At 46.2% G+C, this 26,062-nt stretch overlaps 1 protein-coding gene across 1 annotated transcript in view; it reads right to left on the reverse strand.

Annotated features, from left to right (window-relative positions):
• JAK3 (Janus kinase 3) overlaps positions 1 to 26,062 on the reverse strand; it is a 792,993-nt gene that overhangs the window by 365,083 nt on the left and 401,848 nt on the right. The window contains exons 17-19 of the mRNA XM_073658556.1: positions 19,303 to 19,453; positions 19,082 to 19,215; positions 7,562 to 7,751 (exon numbers count right to left, since the gene is read on the reverse strand). Coding sequence (XP_073514657.1) covers positions 7,562 to 7,751; positions 19,082 to 19,215; positions 19,303 to 19,453 — 475 coding nt within the window. The remainder of the gene's footprint in view (positions 1 to 7,561; positions 7,752 to 19,081; positions 19,216 to 19,302; positions 19,454 to 26,062) is intronic.

Genomic DNA, 26,062 nt, shown 5'->3' on the forward strand with positions numbered 1-26,062 from the left:
CAATCACCGATTTGGGCGCCACATTTAAACACCGCTGTGCGGATTGGTCGCGGGCGCTATTTAAATGTGGCGCCAAAATCGGTGATTGGTCGCGCCCAGTGTCGGCGACCAATCAGCACAGCGATGTTTAAATGTGGAGCCAAGATCGGTGATTGGTCGCGGCCGATATTTAAATTTGGCGCCCAAATCGGTGATTGGTCGCGGGCAGCGTCCGCGACCAATCAGCACAGTACTGTTTAACTTTGGCCGCAAGATCAGTGATTGGTCGCGGGCCAAGTCGGCGACCAATCACCGATTTGTGTGGCACATTTAAATAGCGGCCGCGACCAATTGGATGTCAGCGCCGCTCCCCGGTCCTCCCTTCACACCCTAGCTGCATGGATGTCAGCGCCGCTGCCTGTGCGGATACTTCCGCTCCGAGAACCCGGGACATGAGCGGGCGCTCGGAGCAGAAGTATCCCGACCCGCAGCGCCGCTCCCCGGTCCTCCCTTCACACCCTAGCCGCTGATGGCCCCACAGTATCCGCATGGTGTTACAAAGACCCGGACATTTGTGTTAAAAATCGCTGATTGGTCGCGGGCGCTGCCCGCGACCAATCACCGATTTGGGCGTCAAATTTAAATATTGGCCGCGACCAATCACCGATCTTGGCTCCACATTTAAACACCGCTGTACTGATTAGTCGCGGACGCTATTTAAATGTGCCGCCAAAATCGGTGATTGGTCGCACACAGCGTCGGCGACCAATCAGCACAGCGGTGTTTAAATGTGGAGCCAAGATCGGTGATTGGTCGCGGCCGATATTTAAATTTGGCGCCGCGAGCAGCGCCAGTGACCAATCAGCGATTTTTAACACAAATGTCCGGACCTTTGTAACACCATGCAGATACTGTGGGGACATCAGCGGCTAGGGTGTGAAGAGAGGACCGGGGAGCGGCGCTGCGGGTCGGGATACTTCTCCTGCGAGCAGTCGCTCATGTCCCGGCTTCTCGCAGCGGAAGTAGCCGCAAAGGCAGCGGCGCTCCCCGGTCCTCACTAATACGATTCCGCTCCCCGCTCCTCACCAATACGATTCGCTGATTGGTCGCGCTCTCCACACCCGACCAATCAGTGATCTTGGCGCTAAAGTTAAACACCGCTCTGCTGATTGGTCGCGGCCGCTGCCCGCAACCAATCACCGATTTGGGCGCCACATTTAAATAGCGGCCGCGACCAATCACCGATCTTGCCGCCACATTTAAACACTGCTGTGCTGATTGGACGCGGATGCAGGACGCGTCCAATCAGCGAGATTGGTGCCAAATTTAAACAACGCTCTGCTGATTGGTTGCGGACTCCAGCCGCAACCAATCAATGAGATTGGCGCCAAAATTAAGCAACGCTCTGCTGATTGATCGCGGTCGCTGGCCGAGATCAATCAGCAGTATTGGCGCAAAATTTAAACACCGCTCTGCTGATTGGTCGCGGTTGTCGGCCGTGACCAGTGAGCAGTATTGGCGCCAAATTTAAACCTCACTCTGCTGATTGGTCGCAACCACCGGCCGCGACCAATCTGCGTTTTTTGTGCCAAAATTAAACAACGCTCTGCTGATTGGTCACGGTCGCCGGCCGCGACCAATCGGCAGCATTGGGGCCAAATGTAAACCCCGCTCTGCTGATTGGTCGCGGTCGCCGGCCGCGACCCATCAGCATTATTGGTGCCAAATTTAAACCCTGCTCTGATGATTGGTCGCGTCCGCCAGCTGCGAACAATCAGCGAGATTGGCGCCAAATTTAAACACCTCTCTGCTGATTGGTCGCGGTTGTCGGCCGTGACCAATCAGCGATTTTGGCGCCAAATTTAAACCCCGCTCTGCATCGCTCTGCTGATTGGTCGCGGTCGGCGGCCGCGACCAGTCAGCAGTATTGGCGCCAAATTTAAACACCGCTCTGCTGATTGGTCGCGACTAATCAGTGATTTTGGCGCCAAATTTAAACCCCGCTCTGCATCGCTCTGCTGATTGGTCGCGGTCGGCGGCCGCGACCAGTCAGCAGTATTGGCGCCAAATTTAAACACCGCTCTGCTGATTGGTCGCGACTAATCAGTGATTTTGGTGCCAAATTTAAACACGCTCTCCAGTCCTCACTAACACGGTTCGCTGATTGGTCACGGCCGCCGCCTGCGACCAATCATCGATATTGCCGCCAAATTTAAACACCGCTTTGCTGATTGGTCACAGTTGCCGAACGCGACCAATCAGCGATTTTGGCCCCAAATTTAAACACAGCTCTGCTGATTGCACCCGGTAGGCCGCATACCTATTCTAGAATACCCGATGCATTAGAATCGGGCCACCATCTAGTGCAAGTAAAATGAGTGAGGATGCGCCCATCTAGGCGGATTGTGGCCGGGAGTATGCATATCACATACTTGCTATCATATGACCACCGTTCCCGGCACTGACACCGGAAGATACTCACAGCAAGCAGTGTGTGCACTGGGTGGATTCACAATTCTGCAGTCACATAGTGACTGCAGATTTGTAGTTTTAAACCGTACAACCCCTTTATTGCTCCTTAAAGGGGTTGTTTCAAGCTGGAAAATTATCCCCTATCCGCATGTGGTTGGACCCCCAGTGTTTTCGAAAACCGGAGCAGAGATTGATCATCCGCACTACCGCTCCATTCATTCTTAATGGCAGTCCCGGAGATTACCAATCGCAGCACTCTGCTGACCCTTGGCGCTCCCCCTAGAATGAATGGAGCAGTAGTGCAGATGTCTCTGCTCCATTCAACTGGGGCTCTTCAGATCCCCTGTTCTCAGGATCGGTGGGAACCACAGAGGTTGGATCACCAGTGATTGGAAAATAATTCTTTATCCCGTGGATAGGGAATAACTTTGAAACTTGAGATGTCTGCTTACAATTATATTTGGGGCTGACCTGAAACTGCAATTGATTGCTGTTCTAAACTTGGCAATTCATGTAAGATGGAGGTCCTGGTGATGTCTTGCTGTACTGACAGAGGTTCTGGTGATGTATGACTACACTGACGGTGGTTCTGGTGATGTATTACTGCACTGACGGTGGTTCTGGTGATGTATTACTGCACTGACGGTGGTTCTGGTGATGTATTACTGCACTGACATTGGTTCTGGTGATGTAGTGATGTAAATGTTATAATCTTTAATTTATGAGACTTGATACTATAACATAAGATCAGTGTGCTGAACTAAAAATACAGATGTCTGAATGTCTGTCAGCTGAACAAGAAATTGACTAGAGCCCCCATACACTATAGATACAGTAGCTGTTCAATTGTTCAGCCGGCAGTTATCTTGCCCGGCTCTCCCATATACAGGATTGCTCACTCTGCCGCGCACTCCTGTGTTCTCTGTGAGAGCTGCTGTTAGACATCTCTAGCAGCAGCTTATCACTTAGAGAACAAAAGTATCTACTTTCCAAAATCGGACATGCTGGATTCTTATCTCTCTTGTCAATCATTAGTCAGAGCCACCAATACACATTGGACTGTCAGCAGAACCTGTTGGTATCAACGGGTTTGGCCAACTTTAGTCTAATGTGTATGGGGGTGTTAACTACTATCTGAAGAGTATGAGCACTCTCAGAGCATGTGTGCACGACTTTTTAGACTTCTGCAAATCTGTGGAGTTTTGAGACAGATGACGCTTCAGGACACAGTCTACATTTTGTCCTGAAGTAACTTTTTTTTTTGCTTATTTTTGGTCGTCTTTTCCGACATCTCTGAGCCATCAGTTTTTATTTATTTTGTTAAATGGACCAGTCACTTCTTTTAGCCACTTCATGTCTTAGCAAACCTGAAGTGGTTAAAAAGCTCATTCTTTTTAGCATATACAGGTGCATCTCACAACATTAGAATATCATCAAAAAGTTAATTTATTTCAGTTCTTCAATACAAAAAGTGAAACTCATATACAGTACAGACCAAAAGTTTGGACACACCTTCTCATTTAAAGATTTTTCTGTATTTTCATGACTATGAAAATTGTACATTCACAGTGAAGGCATCAAAACTATGAATTAACACATGTGGAATTATATACTTAAAAAAAAGTGCGAAACAACTGAAAATATGTCTTATATTCTAGGTTCTTCAAAGTAGCCACCTTTTGCTTTGATGACTGCTTTGTACACTCTTGGCATTCTCTTGATGAGCTTCAATAGGTAGTCACCGGAAATGGTCTTCCAACAATCTTGAAGGAGTTCCCAGAGATGCTTAGCACTTGTTGGCCCTTTTGCCTTCACTCTGCGGTCCAGCTCACCCCAAATGGAAGACCATTTCCGGTGACTACCTATTGAAGCTCATCAAGAGAATGCCAAGAGTGTGCAAAGCAGTCATCAAAGCAAAAGGTGGCTACTTTGAAGAACCTAGAATATAAGACATATTTTCAGTTGTTTCACACTTTTTTGTTAAGTATATAATTCCACATGTGTTAATTCATAGTTTTGATGCCTTCAGTGTGAATGTACAATTTTCATAGTCATGAAAATACAGAAATGTCTTTAAATGAGAAGGTGTGTCCAAACTTTTGGCCTGTACTGTATGTATCCCAAAATTTTATCAATAAAAATTACAGTTCAGTGAGCATAAAAACCAAGCTCAAGCAGCTTAATCGATGGAAAAATAAAATAGTTAAGGATCTCAGAAAATGCAACACAAACAATTTCTTTTCTTACTAAGTTCATACAATTTTTAACAGCTAAAATATATATAAAAAAAGCCTTTAGATGTTTGGTATCATTGTAATTGCACTGACCTGGAAAATATTGTCTGGTCATTTTTAGTGCACAGCGAACGCTGTAAAAACAATGCCTCAAAAACTATATGTGTATTCACCATTTCATCCCACTTGGATTTTTTTCCCCATTTTCAGTATATATTATGGGAAAATAAATGTTGTTGATCAAAACCACAACTCATGTCGCAAAAAAAAATAAAGAATTTAAACGGCAAAGTTGACCAAAAGATAAAAAAAATATGACTCTTGATAAAACAGGAGGAAAAAACAAAGGTGCAAAAATGAAAAATCACCATGTCTTGAAAGGGTTTAATGAAAACATGGTTTATCGGAGCATGCCACCTTCTCATTCTTCCTGTTAGAAATACATCAACTTCAAGATCCCAATGTTCATCTGATGCCTAATACATTCTGCATGTTGACAAGTACTATTGTCAGACCCGACGTCAGCACCCGGCGCATCCGGGCAAGTTGCGGGGCCCTGAGCAGGCGGGGGGCCCACTCACCGTCGGGCACCCCGGCGCGCTATGGGACCCGTGAGCAGTGCAGGGCCGGTGTCAGCGCCTGCTCCCCCCGCTTGCTCAGAGCCCCGATACAATACTTACCTCTCCCCGTGCCTCCGCAGCAGCTCCGGTCTCTTCCGCGGCTGCTGCACTGTGACGTTTCAGATCAGAGGGTGCGGTGACGTCTTTACTCCGCGCTCTCTCCTGAGCCGTCACAGGCAGCTCAAAGCGGGAAGACGCTGGCGCGGGTGAGGGGTCCGGAGCAGCAGCAACAGGTGAGAAGTGAGGTGAGTATTTGATTTTTTTTTTTTATATGTATGGAGGCATGGGGCATTATATAGGGGGGGGACAAGCGACATCCTGCATGGGGCATTATATGGTGGGGGGGGGACAAGTGACATCTTGCATGGGACATTATATGGGGGGGGAGAGGTGACATCCTGCATGGGGCATTATGTGGGGGCCAGTATTCTGTATGGAGCGTTTTAAAGGAGCCAGTATCCTCTTTGGAGCATCATATGGGGGCCAGTATCCTGCATAGTGCATTATATGGGAGGGTAGTGACATTCTGCATTGGGCATTATATGGGGGGAGAGGTGACATCCTGCTTGGGGCATTATATGGGGGGAAGAGGTGACATCATGCATGGGGCATTATATGGGGGGGGAGAGGTGACATCCTGCATGGGGCATTATATGGGGGGGAGAGGTGACATCCTGCAAGGGCATTATATGAGGGGAGAGGTGACATTCTGCAGGGGCATTATATGGGGGAAGAGGTGAATTTCTGCATGGGGCATTATATGGGGGGGTGACATCCTGCATTGGGCATTATATGGGGGAAGAGGTAACATCCTGCATGGGGCATTATTTGGGGGGGGTGACATCCTGCATGGGGCATTATATGGGGGGAGAGGTGACATCCTGCATGGGGCATTATATGGGGGGAGAAGTTACATCCTGCATGGGGTATTATATGGGGGCGGGGAGGTGACATCCTGCATGGGGTATTATGTGGGGGGGGGTGACATCCTGCATGGGGCATTATATGGGGGGGTGACATCCTGCATGGGGCATTATATGGGGGGGGGTGACATCCTGCATGTTGCATTATGTGGGGGCCAGTATTCTGTATGGAGCGCTATATGGGGGCCAGTATCGTGTATGGAGCATTATTTGGGGACCAGTATCCTGAATGGAACGTTATATGGGGACCAGTATCCTGCATGAAGCATTATATGGGGACCAGTATCCTGCATGGAGCGTTATATGGGGACCAGTATCCTGTATGGAGCCTTATATGGGGACCAGTATTCTGCATGGAGCAATATATGGGGCCCATAATACTGCATGGAGGACTATACTGTCCGGTATGCACTGTGCATTGAGAGAATTTGCCGGGTTCTGAGCTATTATAGAATTTACAATAGATATCACTCATGTAATGTAAGAAGTGAAATCTTCGGCATTGTACTATATATATATTTCTCTGCGGTATCTGTGCATCATGAAACGTGATATGTGTTAAAGGGGCCCACTGAGACTCTTTCGCCCAGGGCCCACAAAAACCTGGAGCCGGCCCTGTCTATTGTAACAAGAAAATGCATGTTATTAACTTAATCTGACAATGGTTGGATTGCTGTTGTTCATATGTTTATCTATAGCTCTATTCACAACTGGGTTGAACTACTAACGGAGACTACAAAGTATATCTGGATCTGTTGCAAGACAGATCCAATTGAGCAACTCTGGTTAGTCAGGTTCTATTGTTTGAACACATCATAAATTATTCTTTCTGATTCTGGGCTCACATTTTATAGTAGGGTCAAGTTAATTAATTTCAGAATGCTAATGACTTATCAAAACATGTGGGTGTTGTACGAAAAATTTATGTCCAGCTAATTTGTGTCTTAATCATGGCTGATTACCTACATTTTCCCATAATTACATTACATTACATTGGCGCAGTGACATATGTAAGGTTTCTGTTTATAGAAACCACATTGCACAATCAGATCATTCACATCAGTTACCACCAGCGCCTTATTGACTTACAGTGTGATCTATTGGGTTCTGTTGTTTTCACGCACCTGAAACTCTGTGGCTATATTTTCTACTTGGTTTAATATATGTTATTTCAGACACTATTAAGGCCACAATTCTTCAAAACCATCTTTTTTTTCTCACCAGTCTTGATGAGATGGCGTAATGGAGCAAGCTTCTGACCTTGCAAAACATTTTTTTTTAGAACACCAGAGATAACGTTCAGGCAATAGGTAGGTACTATATAAAAACTCACCTGCACTATAGCATATCCCTTTGTACTTTACAATGTAGTCACTATGGAGAGCACGTAGAATGAGACTCTCCCTGTGAAAATCACGGACATGCTCAGCTGTACTGTGCTGAAGTTTTTTTACTGCAACCAGCTCTCCCGTATTGTCGCCTAAAGGATCATATCTGCAGAGCTCCACACTGCCAAAGTTCCCCTGAAAAGAAGACATATAATTGTAATAAATCCAGTTGTTAGTAAATAATGGCTTTGATATAGAGTTTTGTTCTGTATCATATGTATCCTTTGATACGGTTGTCTAGTGTGGAATGTCAGGTATAAGACTCTAATGGACTTCTCCTGATACCACTGGACAATCCCCATTTACTAAGTTGCTTCTTTAAAGAGAGGCTACCCACAGAAAATGATCCATTGTTTAAATCAGATTTTTGTGTTATAGGTGATTTTTTTAAAATATAGCAATTTTTTTTCATATTACCATCTTTATTTAAAAAAAAAAAACTAAATTAGTAATCTTGCAATTTTCACACAGGCCTCTGGGGCTTTTTTTTTTTTTAGACACATACTTCCATTGCTTTAAGGAAAGGTTGTAAATCTTGTAAAATCTCAAGCACCCAGTATCGGCAGTTTCCAATACTGGTCTTCTATTTATGGCTCTCACTGTCAGGATCTGAACTGGAATGACTCATATAATCGGAATGTACTGTAAAGCATTTTTGTGCAGATGCTGCTATCAATTGATCAGAGAAGATAGATGTAGGAACCTGAAAGAATATTGGAACCAAGGAAAAGGGAGACAGGTTGAATGGGAGGAAAGTAGCAGCTTCTGACACAAGAGACATGTGATCTGCTGTGACGCAGCAGAAAAATACAAAGGTCCACAGGGGCCAGGACAAGAGTAAGTTGTCTCAAAGACTTGTAACTAGTCACCTGTGAGAGCAAGGCCAGCACTGGCTTACAGCCAAATCCTATAAAGACGTGTTCAGAAACACTAGGCCATCATCGGATGTGGATGAAGCAAGGGGTGCATAGTCCTTATGGAGGACAGGAGATATTGATTATCAAGGCTAAGATAACGGAACTTAGATTGTGTGAGCGGAGACCTGGTTGGAGAAACAGAACTTCGATCGTGTGAGCGGAGACCCGGTTGGAGAAGCAGAACTTCGATTGTGTGAGCAGAGACCTGATCGAAGAAATGGAAATTTGTTTGTGTGAGTGGAGAGGAGCATGAGTAATCTCTCCAGGTACTGAAGGAAACAGGAGTTGATCAGTGGCAGAAAGGAACTGTCTGTGACCTACAGTGTGAGACTTGCAGCCTAGAAGGAGTGTGTAGGCACTTTGTCAAAGTCACGGGCCAACCTGTATATAGTATAATGGGTCTTACATAGTCCTCCATACAAAATAATGGGCCCCACATAGTCCTCCATAAAGAATAATGAGTCCCACATAGTCCTTCATACAGTATAATGGGCCCCACATAGTCCTCCATACAGTATAATGGACCCACATAGGGGTGGGTATTCTGGTGTTGCGGTGCCAAATATAATCACCCTGAGGGCCAGATTTGGCCCACGGGCCACAGTTTGACATGTATGCCCCAGAACGAGAGAGAGCAGGTATTGTACCTAGTGTTGAGCGAGCACTAAAATGCTCGGGTGCTCGAAGCTTGGGCCGAGCTCACCGTGATACTTGGGTGCTCGACTCGAGCAACGAGCCCAATGTTAGTCTATGGGAGACCTGAGCATTTTTGTGGCGGCACCCCAGGCAGTCTGTAGAAAGCCTAAAAAGTGCCCAAAACGATAGTGACAGTGCTCAAATGACATGGGGACAGCAAGGGGATCGCCCCAGGAAACATTTCTGACCCCCAGGTCACTGCTGTCAACAACGTGGTCAGAGGTATTAAGCCACTTTTACGGGCTCACAATAAAACGTTCAAAATCGAAACTGAAACGGCTTTCCTGTGAAATATGTTAAGGAACATCCTTTCCAGGGTAAAGACTTGTGTATAAGGTAAAATAAATAACCAAAAACAAAAATACTCCTCCACACCTTGGGCTATGTTCACAAGTAGGATTTTTTATGCGTTTTTGCACTTTTGTATTGCTTTCAACCGTGACGAATGCATTCACCGGGAAATGTCATTTTAACATTTTACAACCTTATCTGGCCATGTGCTGTGTTACACATGCATACAGTGCTGAAAAGACATGGGAACAGCATGGGGAAGACCCCTGGAAGCATCTCTGACACCCAGGTCACTGCCTAAAAGTGTGCCCATCAAAAGTGATCCTTGCCGCATCAGAAGATGCAGACTTGCAACTATCCCTGTGCAAGTCCTTGTCCCAGGGCAGTGTTCAATTGTACCTCCCCCATTCCTTGCAATGCAAGCGCAAGTATGCAGCCTACCACCCACCCACCCGCAGGCTGCAATACTATACTGCTTGCTTGCACTTGAAATTGGGCCTTTTAGGCATGTGGAGGCAGAATCTGGCCACCACATCATGGCTGCATCGGCGGCCTGGTATCCATATTCAGTCCCCAGCCGCGTGGCGGCTGGGTGTCCACGCTTGGTCCCTAGCCACCTGGGGGCGGCCGGGTGTCCATAAACGATCCCCAGCCGCCCCTATTTGTTCCGATGCGGCTTATACACAAGCGCGCATACCAAAACATTACCTGTGCCCTCCCCAGTGCATTTAGTGGGAAGGACAGCCTAACCACAAACACGTGGACAAGTGAATGTGGCCAGGGATGGTCCATCTGACTGACGACTTCACACTGGGTTAATATTGTGGAAGCCGGGACACAGTTGGACACTGGGATGCAACACGTCCTCCAGACATAGAGGATTGCGGGTCCTGGGTCAATCAGGCTTCAAAACAAAGTTCAGAAGGTAGACAGCAGCAGTGGTCAGCCTCCTACACAACGAGTAAATTATTCATGATCATGAGGCCATCCATCTCCTTAGCTTTCTGTTCCTTGGAATGCAAGAGCATGTATATAGTAGCGGCTAGGCCTGAGGTGGTCAGCGTTTTGGCGCATATCCTACCTCCTCCGAGGATTGCTGGATGTTTTCCTGCTACTATCCCAGTTCTATGACTCCCGTTAAAACAAAGCATCAGGTGATGAATGATGGATCAGGTGGTGGCAAAGGAGAAAGAGCAGGAGGAACAGGGACGATTCACATCAATATCAGGCCAGTCAACCACACATGTCTTGTAGGATATGTTTCTGTACCAAAAGGAGCGGCTCGACTACACAGTTATAGGGAATACAGTGAGTGCAATGCCTAACAAAAATTTCGAGGCACTCCAATGCCCCTTGGAAGTGACATGGAGGTGAGAGGGGCTTAACTAAACTGTTTTATCCATTTATAGCAACTGGGTCTCCTATACACTGTTGGCCTAAGCAGTGAATGCAAGGCTTTCCAAAAATTATGAGGAACTGCAATGCCCCTTGAAATAGACGTGGATTACAGCGTACTAAAAACCTTCTACTCATTTTTAGGGAGTGGGTCTCCCTTAGTGGTCGCCTTTGCATTGAAAAGCAAAAGCTGACTAAAATTAGGAGGAAATGCAATGCCCGTTGGAAGAGTCGTGGAGGTTAGAGTTAATTAAAAACAACATTTCAATGCCCCTTGGAAGAGCTGTGGAGTTCAGAGTGGTTTAACAAGAAGGTTTTAATGCCCCTTGGAAGAGACCTGGAGTTCAGAGTGGTTTAACAAGATGGTTTTAATGCCCCTTGGAAGAGACGTGGAGGTCAGAGTGGTTTAACAAGACGGTTTTAATGCCCCTTGGAAGAGACGTTGAGGTCACAGTAGCTTAACAAGACGGTTTAAAAGCCCCTTGGAAGAGACGTGGAGTTCAGAGTGGTTTAACAAGACGGTTTTAATGCCCCTTGGAAGAGACGTGGAGTTCACAGTAGCTTAACAAGACAGTTTTAATGCCCCTTGGAAGAGACGTGGAGTTCAGAGTGGATTAACAAGACGGTATTAATGCCCCTTGGAAGAGACGTGGAGTTCATAGTGGTTTAACAAGATGGTTTTAATGCCCCTTGGAAGAGACGTGGAGGTCACAGTAGCTTAACAAGACAGTTTTAATGCCCCTTGGAAGAGACGTGGAGTTCACAGTGGTTTAACAAAACGGTTTTAATGCCCCTTGGAAGAGACGTGGAGGTCACAGTAGCTTAACAAGACGGTTTTAATGCCCCTTGGAAGACACGTGGAGTTCAGAGTGGATTAACAAGACGGTATTAATGCCCCTTAGAAGAGACGTGGAGTTCATAGTGGTTTAACAAGACGGTTTTAATGCCCCTTGGAAGAGACGTGGAGGTCACAGTAGCTTAACAAGACAGTTTTAATGCCCCTTGGAAGACATGTGGAGGTCAGAGTGGTTTAACAAGACTGTTTTAATGCCCCTTGGAATATACGTGGAGGTCACAGTAGCTTAACAAGACGGTTTTAATGCCCCTTGCAAGAGAAGTGGAGTTCAGAGTGGTTTAACAAGACGGTTTTAATGCCCCTTGAAAGAGACGTGGAGTTCAGAGTGGTTTAACATGACGGTTTAAATGCCCCTTGAAAGAGACGTGGAGGTCACAGTAGCTTAACAAGATGGTTTTAATGCCCCTTGGAAAAGACGTGGAGGTCACAGTAGCTTATTAAGAAGGTTTTAATGCCCCTTGGAAGAGACGTGGAGGTCAGAGTGGGTTAACAAGACGGTTTTAATGCCCCTTGGAAGAGACGTGGAGGTCACAGTAGCTTATTAAGACGGTTTTAATGCCCCTTGGAAGAGACGTGGAGGTCAGAGTGGTTTAACAAGATGGTTTCAATGCCCCTTGGTAGAGACATGGAGGTCACAGTAGCTTAACAAGACGGTTTTAATGCCCCTTGGAAGAGATGTGGAGGTCACAGTAGCTTAACAAGACGTTTCTAATGCCCTTGGAAGAGACGTGGAGTTCAGAGTGGCTTAACAAGACGGTTTTAATGCCCCTTGGAAGAGACGTGGAGGTCAGAGTGGTTTAACAAGAAGGTTTTAATGCCCCTTGGAAGAGACGTGGAGGTCACAGTAGCCTAACAAGATGGTTTTAATGCCCTATACAAGAGCCATGCAGTACAGCATATTAAAAACATTATTCCCATTATTGGGGAGTGGGTCTCCCATAGTCTTTGCCTATGCCTTCCAAGCAAAAGCTGCCAAAAAATAGAATGGAGGAACTTGCAATGCTGGCAACACGGACCACGTTCACCCTGGTGGTATAGTGGTGGTGGCTGAGGATAAGGAGAAGAGCAAAAAACAGCCGAAATGAGGAAGTGTATACCCATGTGTGGGTGTGAAGCGGTGCATGGGAATACGCCTCCAGAAATAACACAGTGGATTTGACTTTATGTTACTCTGCTGTCATTTGGTGGTGATGAGAAGTCTGGCCCAATCCAGCCCTTGTTCATTTTGATAAGGGTCAGCTTGTCAGCATTGTCAGTTGACAGGTGAGTGCACTTATCAGTTATAATTCCCCCAGCGGCACTAAATACACGCTCCGATAACACGCTCCGATAACACGCTAGCGGAAGGGCAGGTCAGGACCTCCAAGGTGTACAGAGCGAGTTCATTCCAAGTGTCCAGCTTGGATACCCAATAATTAAAAGGCACAGAGGAATCACGGAGGACGCTGGTATGGTCGGCAAGGTACTCCCTCACCATCATTTGAAACTTTCCACTCCTTGTGAGAGTACCCCGCGCCTCAGGGCCTGTAAGCTGGGCGGGTCTCAGAAAACTGTCCCAGAACGTTGACAGTGTTCCCCTGCCTCTGCTGGATGGGAGTTGCGTCTCTCTCACCTGTACGCCTTGGTTGGGCAACGAACTGTGACCTCGGCCTCTAGGGTGTTCAGATGGGAATTTTTTTTAACAGTTCTGCAGCAAGGGCCTTCTGGTACTGCCCCATTTTTGTAGACCTCTCCACCTCAGGAATAAGAGAGTGAAAGTCCTCCTTGTAGCGGGGGTCTAAAAGTGTCACCAACCCCTAATGACTGTCACCCAACATTTTGACAACGCGTGGGTCACGGTTAAGGCAGCGTAACATAAAGTCAGCCATGCGTGCCAGACTGGAAACGGGCAAGACTTCCGTGTCCTCACCAAGATGACGACTGACCATGCTCTCCTCCTCCTCCTCCTCCTCCCCCCTGTCCTCAGGCCACCCACGCTGAACCGACGGTATGACAGTTGTACAGGTACTACCGTCTACAGCATGATACCAGCTCCTGTTCTTCCTCCTCCTCCTCCTCCTCCTCTCCCTCATTGTCCCCCAATGCACGTTGGGATGAGATGAGGCTGGGCTGTGTGTAATCGCCCGCTACGGCTTCTTGATCCATCTCATCATACTCTGGCTGCAATGCCTCCTCTTTAATTCTCTGCAGAGAGTGTTGCAAAAGACAGACAAGTGGGATGCTGATGCTAATGATGGCGTCATCGCCACTAACCATCTTGGTGGACTCCTCAAAGTTTGTCAGGATGGTACATATGTCAGCCATCCAGGTCCACTCCTGAGGTCTTATGTGTGGAGTCTGACCTGAATATCGACGGCCTTGTTGCAGCTGGTACTCCACAACTGCTCTCTTCTGCTCACAAATCCTTTGCAACATGTGGAGGGTAGCGTTCCAACATGTGGGGACATCACACACCAGTTGGTGCGCCGGAAGCTGAAAACGCTGCTGCAACACAGCAAGGGCGGCGGAAGCTGTAGCCAACTTGCGAAAATGAGCTGACAGGCGGCGTACTTTGACGAGCAGATCTGGCAACTCAGGGTACGATTTAAGAAACCGCTGAACCACGAGGTTAAGCACATGAGCCAGGCATGGTACATGTGTGATCTCGCCTCGCCTCGCCTCAGAGCAGCCACCAGAGTACGGCCATTGTCACACACGACCATGCCTGGATGTAGGTTCAGCAGTCTCAGCCACAGATCTGCCTGCTCTTTCACAGCTGTCCACAACTCACAAGCAGTGTGAGGTTTATCACCTAAGCTTATGAGTTTCAGCACAGCCTGTTTCCGCTTGGCTGAGGCAGTACTGTACTGCAGTGCTTCCAGCTTGTAACTTATGTGGTAATATCTGAGATGGAGGCTGAACATGAGGAGGAGGAGGAGGATAATGCGCAGGAGCTGTACACTGTGGGGGCAACTCTGACTGACATAGGGCCCGCAATCCTCGGTGTGGGGAGGATGTGTTCCGTCCCAAGGTCCGACTGGGTCCCGGCTTCCACTATGTTTACCTAGTGTGCCGTCAGGGAGATGTACCATCCCTGACCACAAGCACTTGTCCACGTGTCCGTTGTCAGGTGGACTCTCCCAGTAACTGCGTTGTTGAGGGCACGGCTGATGTTTTGGGACACGTGCTTGTGTAGTGCGGGGATGGCACACCGGGCAAAATAGTGTCGGCTGGGGTCCGAGTACCGAGGGACGGCCACCGCCATAAGGTAGCGGAAGGATTCCGTCTCCACCAGCCTAAAAGGCAGCATTTCCAACGCAAGCAGTCGTGAAATGTGCGAATTTAGGACTGTGGCCTGTGGGGCGTTGGCTGCAAATTTGCGCTTTCGTTCAAAGGTCTGGGATATGGACAATGCTGCGGTGGGACGTGGACGTGGACGTTGATGCTGTTTCTTGAGAAACTGCCATAACAAGTGAAGACTGAGAGGAGGGGGCATCTTTGTATGCAGTATGGACAGGGGATTGCCTTGCACGCACAACAGGGGGTTCTCTTACACGCACAACAGCGGAAGAAGCAGTGGTGACACCCACTGACACTGGTCGTGGACCTTGGGGTTCGCCCCACAAAGTCGGGTGCTTTGCTGACATGTGCCTGATCATGCTGGTGGTGGTCAGGCTGGTAGTTTTGTCACCCCTGCTGATGCTGGCCTGGGAGGTGGTACAAATGGTCTTTTTGGGGTTATCAGCAGAGTCTTTAAAAAAATTCCAGACTCTGGAATACCTACCGGTTGTACTGGCAACGTCCCTCGTGTTGGTGTTACTGGGAATGGTAGCCCGCGGCCACCAGACTGTTTCTTCCTGCCTGTTGGGGTACTCTGCCTCCCTCCCCCTGTGTGCTGCTGGCCTTGCTCTGCGTGTCCTCCTGCCACGTTGGGTCAGTTACTAGATCATCCACCACCTCCTCTTCTTCCACTTCCGCACCACGGTCCTCCTCCTCCCTTTGTGGCAATTGTGTCTCGTCATCGTCCACCTCTTGTGACAAATTGCCAGCGTCGCCTTCCTGTGGCCGTGGCTGTTCAAATATTTGGGCATCGCTACATGGGATCTCCTCTTCCACCACTTCAAGCGGAGCAGGCGAGGGGCCCAAATATGGAAATGGACCAGTGAACGGCTCTTCAGAGTGTCCAATAGTTGGATCAGTTGCTGTCTGACGACACTCGGCATGGTGGGAGGAAGGAGCATCAGGATGAGGAGAAATATGCGGTCGAGACTCATGGCTACTAACACTTGACCGTGTGGAAGACAGACCGGAGGTGGTGGTGCCCAGGTGAGTGGAAGTATTATCTGCTATCCAATTAATAACCTGTTCACACTGATCAGTTCGCAATAGTGGTGCTGTTGTGTGCTTCCCTAGTAATTCAGTCAAGAACTGGGAGCGAGAAGATGTGGCTGTTGGTTGTGGCACATTTTCACCTTGGCCACGGCCCCGTCCTCTGCACGCACCATCACCAGAACGTCCAGTTCCACGTCCCTTGCCACGCGCCTTGCCCATTGTAAAGGAAGTAAAATAGCTTACACTCGCTCTATCAATGGCAAAAGGGTAATAAAAAGGAGGTTTGAACTGTGGAAGAGGAAAACCACAGTTCTAGTTCTCTGGCCTACACCAGAATCTTTTAAACAGATATATTTGTGTCTGAACAGTCAGCGAGACACTCAAAATGTTTTTTTTTATGGAAAAAAAGGCAAAAAAGTGGATAATACAGAGATTTGAACCATGGAACTGCAAAACCACAGTTCTAGTTATCTGGCCTACACCAGACTCTTTTAAACAGATACAGTACAGACCAAAAGTTTGGACACACCTTCTCATTTAAAGATTTTTCTGTATTTTCATGACTATGGAAATTGTACATTCACACTGAAGGCATCAAAACTATGAATTAACACATGTGGAAATATATACTTAACAAAAAAGTGTGAAACAACTGAAAATATGTCTTATATTCTAGGTTCTTCAAAGTAGCCACCTTTTCCTTTGATGACTGCTTTGCACACTCTTGGAATTCTCTTGATGAGCTTCAATAGGTAGTCACCGGAAATGGTCTTCCAACAATCTTGAAGGAGTTCCCAGAGATGCTTAGCACTTGTTGGCCCTTTTGCCTTCACTCTGCGATCCAGCTCACCCCAAACCATCTCGATTGGGTTCAGGTCTGGTGACTGTGGAGGCCAGGTCATCTGGCGTAGCACCCCATCACTCTCCTTCTTGGTCAAATAGCCCTTACACAGCCTGGAGGTGTGTTTGGGGTCATTGTCCTGTTGAAAAATAATTGATGGTCCAACTAAACGCAAACTGGATGGAATAGCATGCCGCTGCAAGATGCTGTGGTAGCCATGCTGGTTCAGTATGCCTTCAACTGTGAATAAATCCCCAACAGTGTCACCAGCAAAGCACCCCCACACCATCACACCTTCTCCTCCATGCTTCACGGTGGGAACCAGGCATGTAGAGTCCATCCGTTCACCTTTTCTGCGTCGCACAAAGGCACGGTGGTTGGAACCAAAGATCTCAAATTTGGACTCATCAGACCAAAGAACAGATTTCCACTGGTCTAATGTCCATTTCTTGTGTTCTTTAGCACAAACAAGTCTCTTCTGCTTGTTGCCTGTCCTTAGCAGTGGTTTCCTAGCAGCTATTTTACCATGAAGGCCTGCTGCACAAAGTCTCCTCTTAACAGTTGTTGAAGAGATGTGTGTGCTGCTAGATCTCTGTCTGGCATTGACCTGGTCTCTAATCTGAGCTGCTGTTAACCTGCGATTTCTGAGGCTGATGACTCGGATAAACTTATCCTCAGAAGCAGAGGTGACTCTTGGTCTTCCTTTCCTGGGGCGGTCCTCATGTGAGCCAGTTTCTTTGTAGCGCTTGATTGTTTTTGCAACTGCACTTTTTCCCAAAGTTTTCCCAATTTTTCGCACTGACTGACCTTCATTTCTTAAAGTAATGATGGCCACTAATTTTTCTTTACTTAGAATTTGTATTATGGAAAGTAAAAAGCAGCTAACAGTCTATTCAGTAGGACTATCAGCTGTGTACCCACCAGACTTCTGCACAACACAACTGATGGTCCCAACCCCATTTATAAGGCAAGAAATCCCACTTATTAAACCTGACAGAGCACACCTGGGAAGTGAAAACCATTTCCGGTGACTACCTCTTGAAGCTCATCAAGAGAATGCCAAGAGTGTGCAAAGCAGTCATCAAAGCAAAAGGTGGCTACTTTGAAGAACCTAGAATATAAGACATATTTTCAGTTGTTTCACACTTTTTTGTTAAGTATATAATTCCACATGTGTTAATTCATAGTTTTGATGCCTTCAGTGTGAATGTACAATTTTCAAAGTCATGAAAATACAGAAAAATCTTTAAATGAGAAGGTGTGTCCAAACTTTTGGTCTGCACTGTATGCAGCAGAGTAAACTGTGTAAACTAAGTGATACCTTCATGGGATCAGGGTCTCTGTCCCTATTTCAGGGATACTCTTTAAAAGATGTTAGCAGTGCGCGACCAGTCTTTGACCAAGATAGATTCAAAGAGGACCTGTCACCAGGTCAAAAATGAACAGTTTCTGCTGTTATTTTATTCTTGCTGCTCCTCTGATGTTTCAGTTTTTTTTAAAAAAAAACGCCAATCGGAGCCAGAGATATGGGGCTCTTTATTTATTGCTAATTTTCATGTTTTTTGCCAAGGGGGTGTTGCTCACAGGATTCTCTAGGGGCGTGTATTTAGGCTGGTCTACACTTTTACCCTGTGAGCATTGCCCCCTTGGTAAACACCATAAAAATGAACACTAAATTAAAAGGCTCATATCTCTGGAACCATATTTCAGATTTAAAAAGAACAAACAAACAAAAAAGAAATACAATACTGAAGGTAGCAGCAGGAATAAAGTAGAAGCAAAAACTGGCCACGTTTGACCTGTTTACAGGTCGTCTTCAAGGTGTTTTTTCAGCATAAATAGTAAGTTTGGGAGGTGTGGGACAGAGTGACATATTTAGACGATTTCAATGATAAAATAGATTACAAAGTTTCTTACATTCACTTATACCATTGATTTATGGAAACAGTGACCATTGTCCGTAAACATTATAATATTACATCTGAGCTCGGTGTGTTATTTGCCATATCTCCTTTGGAATATACAGATACAATATTATGGTTATTATTCTTACAAGAGGTCATTGATCTCCCTAGGGCATGAAGTGAATACAACCCTTCTAATGTGTGGCTGAGTAACTAGCAATATTAAAAAGAACACAGCACTGATTGCTCTGTACCTTGCCGATAACTGATATATATTTAAGATGTCTTTCTTCATAAACACTTGGGTCCTGATATTCCCAGACACGGTCACAGGCTCTGAATCCATCTTTCATTTGCTGCCCTTTAGAATCCACTAATAGTTCATAATCTGCAACAAATAGCAACAGAGCTGTTATAAATTATACATCTTCAGCCAGAAATACTTGAAGTTTTTTTTTAGCTCCTTCCTTCTTACCAGATGCAATAAGATTATTGAGCTCACGAATGATAGAACGAAAGGGAAGTCTTAAGGCTGGGTTATAAGACATGCACTGTTGCTCTAAACTTGCCAGTTCAATCCAGTGTGGAGCCGGAAGTTGCATTTCGTCTTTATAAAACTGCAATTTCTAAATAAATAAGTGATATAGAATATAACTAAGTGATATAGAATATAAGTGATATAGAATATAACTCAGGTTCATCACATCAATAAAAACATCAGAACTGTAATGATATTCAGGTAGTAACCAGGACTGGGTAAACCATTTGACCATTAGATGATGAGTGTGAAGCTGCGGTGCGAGCAAGCGGGAGGGAATTCACAAATTGCAGATTTGTTGCATTTGAATGGGGTTTGCAGAAATACAGATGTTTGCAGAAAGCAGCCACATTCTCATAATTGGAATGGATTTCCAGTTGCAGAAATTTCTGCAATATTTCTGCCACATACAAAGTTTCCCTAACTGTTAAAGGCATTGTCCAGCCTTAGGGTACAAGCCTGGAGTCACTCTATGTTACTATGCTGTGAGCATTCCCCGATGCCAGGAGCGACTCATGTGACTGAAAATATGCGATTTGCATACTTTCGGCCACATTCTGACTACATGTGTCTGGCCTCACTCAATACAAATGTAGCGAGCGAGGCTGTGCACATTTAATTGTCATGTGACAGTATGTATGCAATCACATACTTGCGGTCACACAACCTGCAGCTGCCATCACAGGAGAATCCTGACAGTGCGCACACTGTGAGGATTCACAAGTTTGCAGTCACATAGAGTGATTGCAAGCTTATACCCTAAGGCCAGACAATCCCTTTAAGCATTTACAGTGGAGTATTAGACAAAAAACAGGGAGTGAACACTATAATGTAAATTTACAACACAAAATGATCCAAAATTCTGGTTCGAATTCTGTAAGACAAAACACTGGGTAAATGTTGTGCACCAGATTTATTACACTCACAAGATAGTTGTCATGGCACTGTTGCAGGATATTCTGGGGTTAGGGGCTCCTTCCCTATACCTCAAGCTAGGGGGCACTGTAGTCTATCCCTGCTCTATGGATTTCTTCTGATAGTGAAGATGCCGGGACCATGTGCCTTGCTGTGTTCATAGATCAAGCCTTATCTGTCCCCTCCACCACCCAGGGAAGTGAGGAGTACAAGTGTATAAGAATACACCAACCAGATAAACAAGGGAAGACAGACAGGGTCAAATGAAAATACAAATGATACAAAAATGCATTCACAAACAACAGAGAGGAACACTGGGGAGTTAAGGAAGGAGAAATCAAATAGTAGAGAATGAGAACATTCACACAGGTAAATACCAAGCAACAGTCTTCTGAACAACTCTCTAAATACCACCTCCAAAAACCAACACCAACTCCACAGCCAGGCAGTATGAACTAACACTGGCGATCCCGGATTGCCAAAGCCAAGTATATATAGCAGAAGGGAGTGGCCAACACTGAACAGTTGAGACCATCAAAGGAGGAAAGCTCCAGAAGCTCTTAACTAAACAGATTAACCCTTGCACTGCTAGCAGAAACCTGCACTATTTAATATGATGGTGAAGTGCTTCTAATCAGTGCAGGAGTATGTGAAATCAGACACTGCGTTCTTCTGGCCCCTCTCTGTTGCAGTAAACCCTTGACAATAGTTCTGAAAAATGTCTAGAAAAGGGGCTGTTGCTAAGAGGAGTCATAAAATTTGCTAGATTAAAGTAAGTTAGCTTAGTGTTGGTGTAAGAAGAAAAGTGTCTATTGTGTCTTGCTAGTGGGGCCAAATTAATCATGCAGCATGTGTATCTGTGATAAGCTTGGAGCATCATCTGCCTTTCTCGGTTTTTACTTGTCTAAATTTAAAACAGTAATGATAAAACTACTCAAATGTCTGTAGTGGTAAATGGCTGGGTGCTGGAGCTCAGAATGGTTTCAAGAGTCATACAGGCAAACAGATATAACACAAGATGGCTTTGGCTTGAATCAGTGCATGTTCCGGTTGTGCTGAACAAACTTTTTATTAAACTCACATTGGCAATTTTAACTTATGGGTACAGCAAAGCCTTGTAGACCTTGACTATTATAGGACATCCCTGCATAGTTTACAGCACCCAGACTCCACCTGTCACTCACTAATTACCTTTGTGGCATGGAGGTGCCAGCCTTTGTCAGCATAGTATACAAACACTCCCAGCCATATTGCACTGGATTTCTCGAGGTCTAACACCAATATGTGCTTATGAGTAGAGATGAGCGTTGTTCTACTCGAACTGTTCGACAATCTCAAATTCGAGCTGTTTTGGGCGGTGTTCGAGCCGTTCGGCGAACACGAACGATTTGAGAAAAATTCGGCTGTTCGAGGTTATGTTCGATAACTGTTCGTGCACCAAAATCATAACTGGATTTTTTCTCAGTAATGATGAAAATTAATGTTAATACGCAGTTTGAGTGTACAGCGGGGTGGGGGGAGGGGCAGGGGATGGATCTCTGCAGGAATAATGAAGATCTCCATTTTTTTTTCTCTTTCCCGCATTTACAGTGGGGAGGTGCAATCTGTCAGCCTATCAGCAGCGCACACACGGAGCGAAGTGCTTTTTTTCACACAAGCAAGGGCATGTGTCATTGGCAGTGTATGTCACATGTCCTTGCCCTATAAGACCAAGCCATTTTCCCCGTCGCCACCATTTTCTCACTGCTGCAGCTGCGTGTTAGACGGCACCGCTGTTGCTGTGTGCACTATACCTTGTTAATTTCAAGCCAATTTTCGCACAAATCTACAGATAGCTTGGGAGTAGGGAATAGTTGTGATTGCAGTCCTTTTAAGGACTAGGTTACAGCATTTCCTACGACTTTTATCAGGCAGGTCTGTGCTCTTAAATAGATAGATTGTGGGAGTAAAGACTAATTGTAATTGGAGTCCTTTTCAGGACTAGGTTACATCAGTTCCTATCAGTTTTTGCCAGGCAGGTCTGTGCCAGTGCTGTGCAAGTTTTTTTCACAGCATTTGGCTGAATCTAGCAAAGCTAATCCTTTTTGGCCTATTGCAGAGTGTGTTAGTCAGTGGAGTAGCCTATCTGTGTTGCAAGATATACCACCTGTGTATAGAATACCAATTTTTTTACTGCACCTAGTGAAGTAAAATCTTTTGGGCATAGCATCATTATATTAGTCCATCTATACTGACCTCCATCAGGTTGCAAATTGAATATAATTTTTTTCTGCATCTAGCTCTGAAAAAATATTTGGGCTTCTAGCAGTGTGTGTGACTTGTTCTATTAGTCCATCTATACTGACCTCCATCAGGTTGCAAATTAAAAATAATTTTTATCTGCATCTAGCTCTGAAAAAATATTTGGCCTTCTAGCAGTGTGTGGGACTTTCTCTATTAGTCCATCTATACTGACCTCCATCAGGTTGCAAATTGAAAATAATTTTTATCTGCATCTACCTCTGAAAAAATATTTGGGCTTCTAGCTGTGTGTGGGACTTGTTCTATTAGTCCATCTATACTGACCTCCATCAGGTTGCAAACTGAATATAATTTTTTTCTGCATCTAGCTCTGAAAAAATATTTGGCCTTCTAGTAGTGTGTGGGACTTTCTCTATTAGTCCATCTATACTGACCTCCATCAGGTTGCAAATTGAAAATAATTTTTATCTGCATCTAGCTCTGAAAAAATATTTGGCCTTCTAGCAGTGTGTGGGACTTGTTCTATTAGTCCACCTATACTGACCTCCATCAGGTTGCAAATTCAAAATAATTTTTTGTCTGCATCTAGCTCTAAAAAAATATTTGGCCTTCTAGCAGTGTGTGGGACTTTCTCTATTAGTCCATCTATACTGACCTCCATCAGGTTGCAAACTGAATATATTTTTTTTCTGCATCTACCTCTGAAAAAATATTTGGGCTTCTAGCTGTGTGTGGGACTTGTTCTATTAGTCCATCTATACTGACCTCCATCAGGTTGCAAATCGAATATAATTTTTTTCTCCATCTAACCCAGCCAATAGTTTTGGCCTAATACCACAGTTTGGCCACTCAGCTCTGCTCGGTTCCCATCCATTGTTTTTTTGTGCAAACAACTCCAGAGTTGTGAATTAGTTAACCACCAAAATGAGTGGAAAAAGGCCTGCTGCTGGTGGAAAGGGGAATAGGCGTGTTGGGAAGGGGAAAAAAGGTTGTGTCCGTGGGGTAGGTGTTAAAGCAACAGTAACATCTGCAGAAGAAAGACCATCTTCCAGCCAAACTAAAATGTCTACTTCTTTTAGCGGACAATGTGATAAGATCCCTTTCTTACGGCCACGCCAATCGCTACAAATTCCAAATGAGGCACAAAAACAGCAGATGCTTCAACGGATATCAAGTGCTCCTTTAAGTGGGCTCTCCTCCACATCAACTTCAACATCACAAATACTCCAGTCCTCAAAGGTGTCACCCCAATCGCACTTGCTTCCTCACAGCTCCCAAATCTCCAGCTGCCCGTCTGAGTATGAGGTAGAACAGATGGTTGAGTCTGCAGAGCTGTTTACTCATACTATAGCCTAGGAATCAGAGGTCGACTCCAGCGCTTCTGTGAATCCAGACGAGGAAATGATCTGCACTGATGCCCAGAATCTTTATGAGTCGGATCCAGGACCAGACGCAGAAGGTTCTGACCATATTGTAGACCCTCATTCCCAAACTGTAACTCCTGTTGGTGGAGACAATGAGGAAGACGATGATGAGACTCAAATACCTGATTGGAGCGACAACTTTAGTTGTTTGTCAGGGCAGGAACAGGTTGGCTCTGAGGACGACGGGTGTGATAATGCACAGGGTGATGATGATGAGGTTGGAGATCCCACTTACTGTCAACCCACAGTCAGCCAAGAGATGAGGTCAGCAGAGGAGGTGGAGGAAGATGCTAGTGACGACGAGGTCAGGTTGCGCCTTCCTGGACAGAGACGTAGTACTGGAAGCACGTCAACAACTGCATCCTCAAACACAACTCTGCCTCTCACCACAAGTCGTGGTGGCTCTTCAGGTCGCATGGGTGCTAAGCCTTGCATAGCCTGGGCATTTTTTCAGATCGATAAAGATGACCCAACTCGTGTTATCTGTAACATTTGTCAGCAAAAGCTAAGTAGAGGCCAAAAAATACATAGTTTGAGTACTTCATGCATGAACCGGCACATGGACATGAAGCATAAGTTGCAGTGGGAAGCTCAGTGTGCTACAATGCGGCCTAGCCGGCCGGGCCAACCACCGTCTGCCATATCTTGTGCATCCGCGGCCTCTTCATCCTCTGTGACTGGGGGGACAGCAGTCACACCTGTTTTGGGGCGCAGACCTGCCACCTCTTTACCCGCAACAGCCAGCGTGATTGGCAGGTCATCATTTTCTTTGGAGGTGGTAACACCAGCTGGTGTTGAGCGCTGTCCGACATCGATAGCACCACCTTTGGATCAAGGCAACCTAACATGTCCGCCTGCATCTTCCTCACAGACCGGCAGTTTGCCGGGGACACCCTTATCAACCCCGTCTAAGCACAATAGCCAGCCCTCGGTCCCTCAGATGTGGACAAGTAAAAGACCATTTCCTCCTAGCCATGAGAAAGCTAAGAGGTTGAATTTCACCATCTGCAAGCTCTTGGCTACAGAAATGCTGCCTTTCCGCCTGGTGGACACAGAGGATTTTCGAGACCTTATGTCCGTCGCAGTGCCCCAGTACCAGATGCCCAGTCGGCACTACTTCTCAAAGAAAGGTGTGCCTGCGCTCCACCAGCATGTCGCACACAACATCACCGCTTCTTTGAGAAACTCTGTGTGTGACAGGGTGCATTTCACCACAGACACTTGGACGAGTAGGCATGGACAGGGGCGTTACATGTCGCTGACTGGGCACTGGGTAACTATGGTGACAGCAGGACAAGGGGCTGCTGTCCAAGTCTTGCCGTCCCCACGAGTTGTGCGTCAATCCTCTTTATGTCAAAGTTCCTCCACTGCTTCTGCCTCCTCAACCTCCTCTCGGTCTTCCACCTGCACCCAAAGCCTGTCTGGTCATGCCACAAGCTTTCTAACTGCGCAGAAGGGATCCTGCACACCTCCTTACTATGCTGGCAGTAGGGCTCAACGTCATCAGGCGGTTTTTACTTTGAAATGTCTGGGAAATGTGAGTCACACAGCTGAGGAGTTGTGGTCAGCTCTGGAGAACCAATTTCATGAATGGTTGTCTCCACTGGACCTGAAACCAGGGAAGGCCGTGTGCGACAATGCTGCAAACCTGGGTGCGGCCCTTCGCCGGGGCAATGTCACACACGTGCCTTGTATGGCTCACGTGTTGAACCTGGTTGTCCAGCAATTTTTAGCCCACTATCCCAGACTAGATGGCCTTCTGCAGAGGGCACGGTCGCTGTGTGCTCACTTCCGCCGTTCGCATCCCGCAGCACAGCGACTTACATCTCTACAGAAGTCGTTGGGCCTGCCACTTCACCGGCTAAAATGCGATGTGCCTACCCGGTGGAATTCAACTCTGCACATGTTGCAGCGACTGTGGCAGCACCGACAAGCCCTGGTGCAATACGTTCTGACGTATAGCCTGGGCCAACGAGATCCAGAGGTGGGGCAAATCACGCTGGAGGAGTGGTCTCAGATCAGGGACCTATGCACCCTTCTGCACAGTTTTGAAATGGCGACGAAGATGTTTAGTGCTGACGATGCCATTATCAGCATGACTATTCCAGTGATTTACA

Source organism: Phyllobates terribilis, unplaced genomic scaffold (genome assembly GCF_046119375.1).
Source record: "Phyllobates terribilis strain yellow unplaced genomic scaffold, ASM4611937v1 Scaffold_1__5_contigs__length_1240528914, whole genome shotgun sequence".
Lineage (NCBI taxonomy): Eukaryota > Metazoa > Chordata > Amphibia > Anura > Dendrobatidae > Phyllobates > Phyllobates terribilis.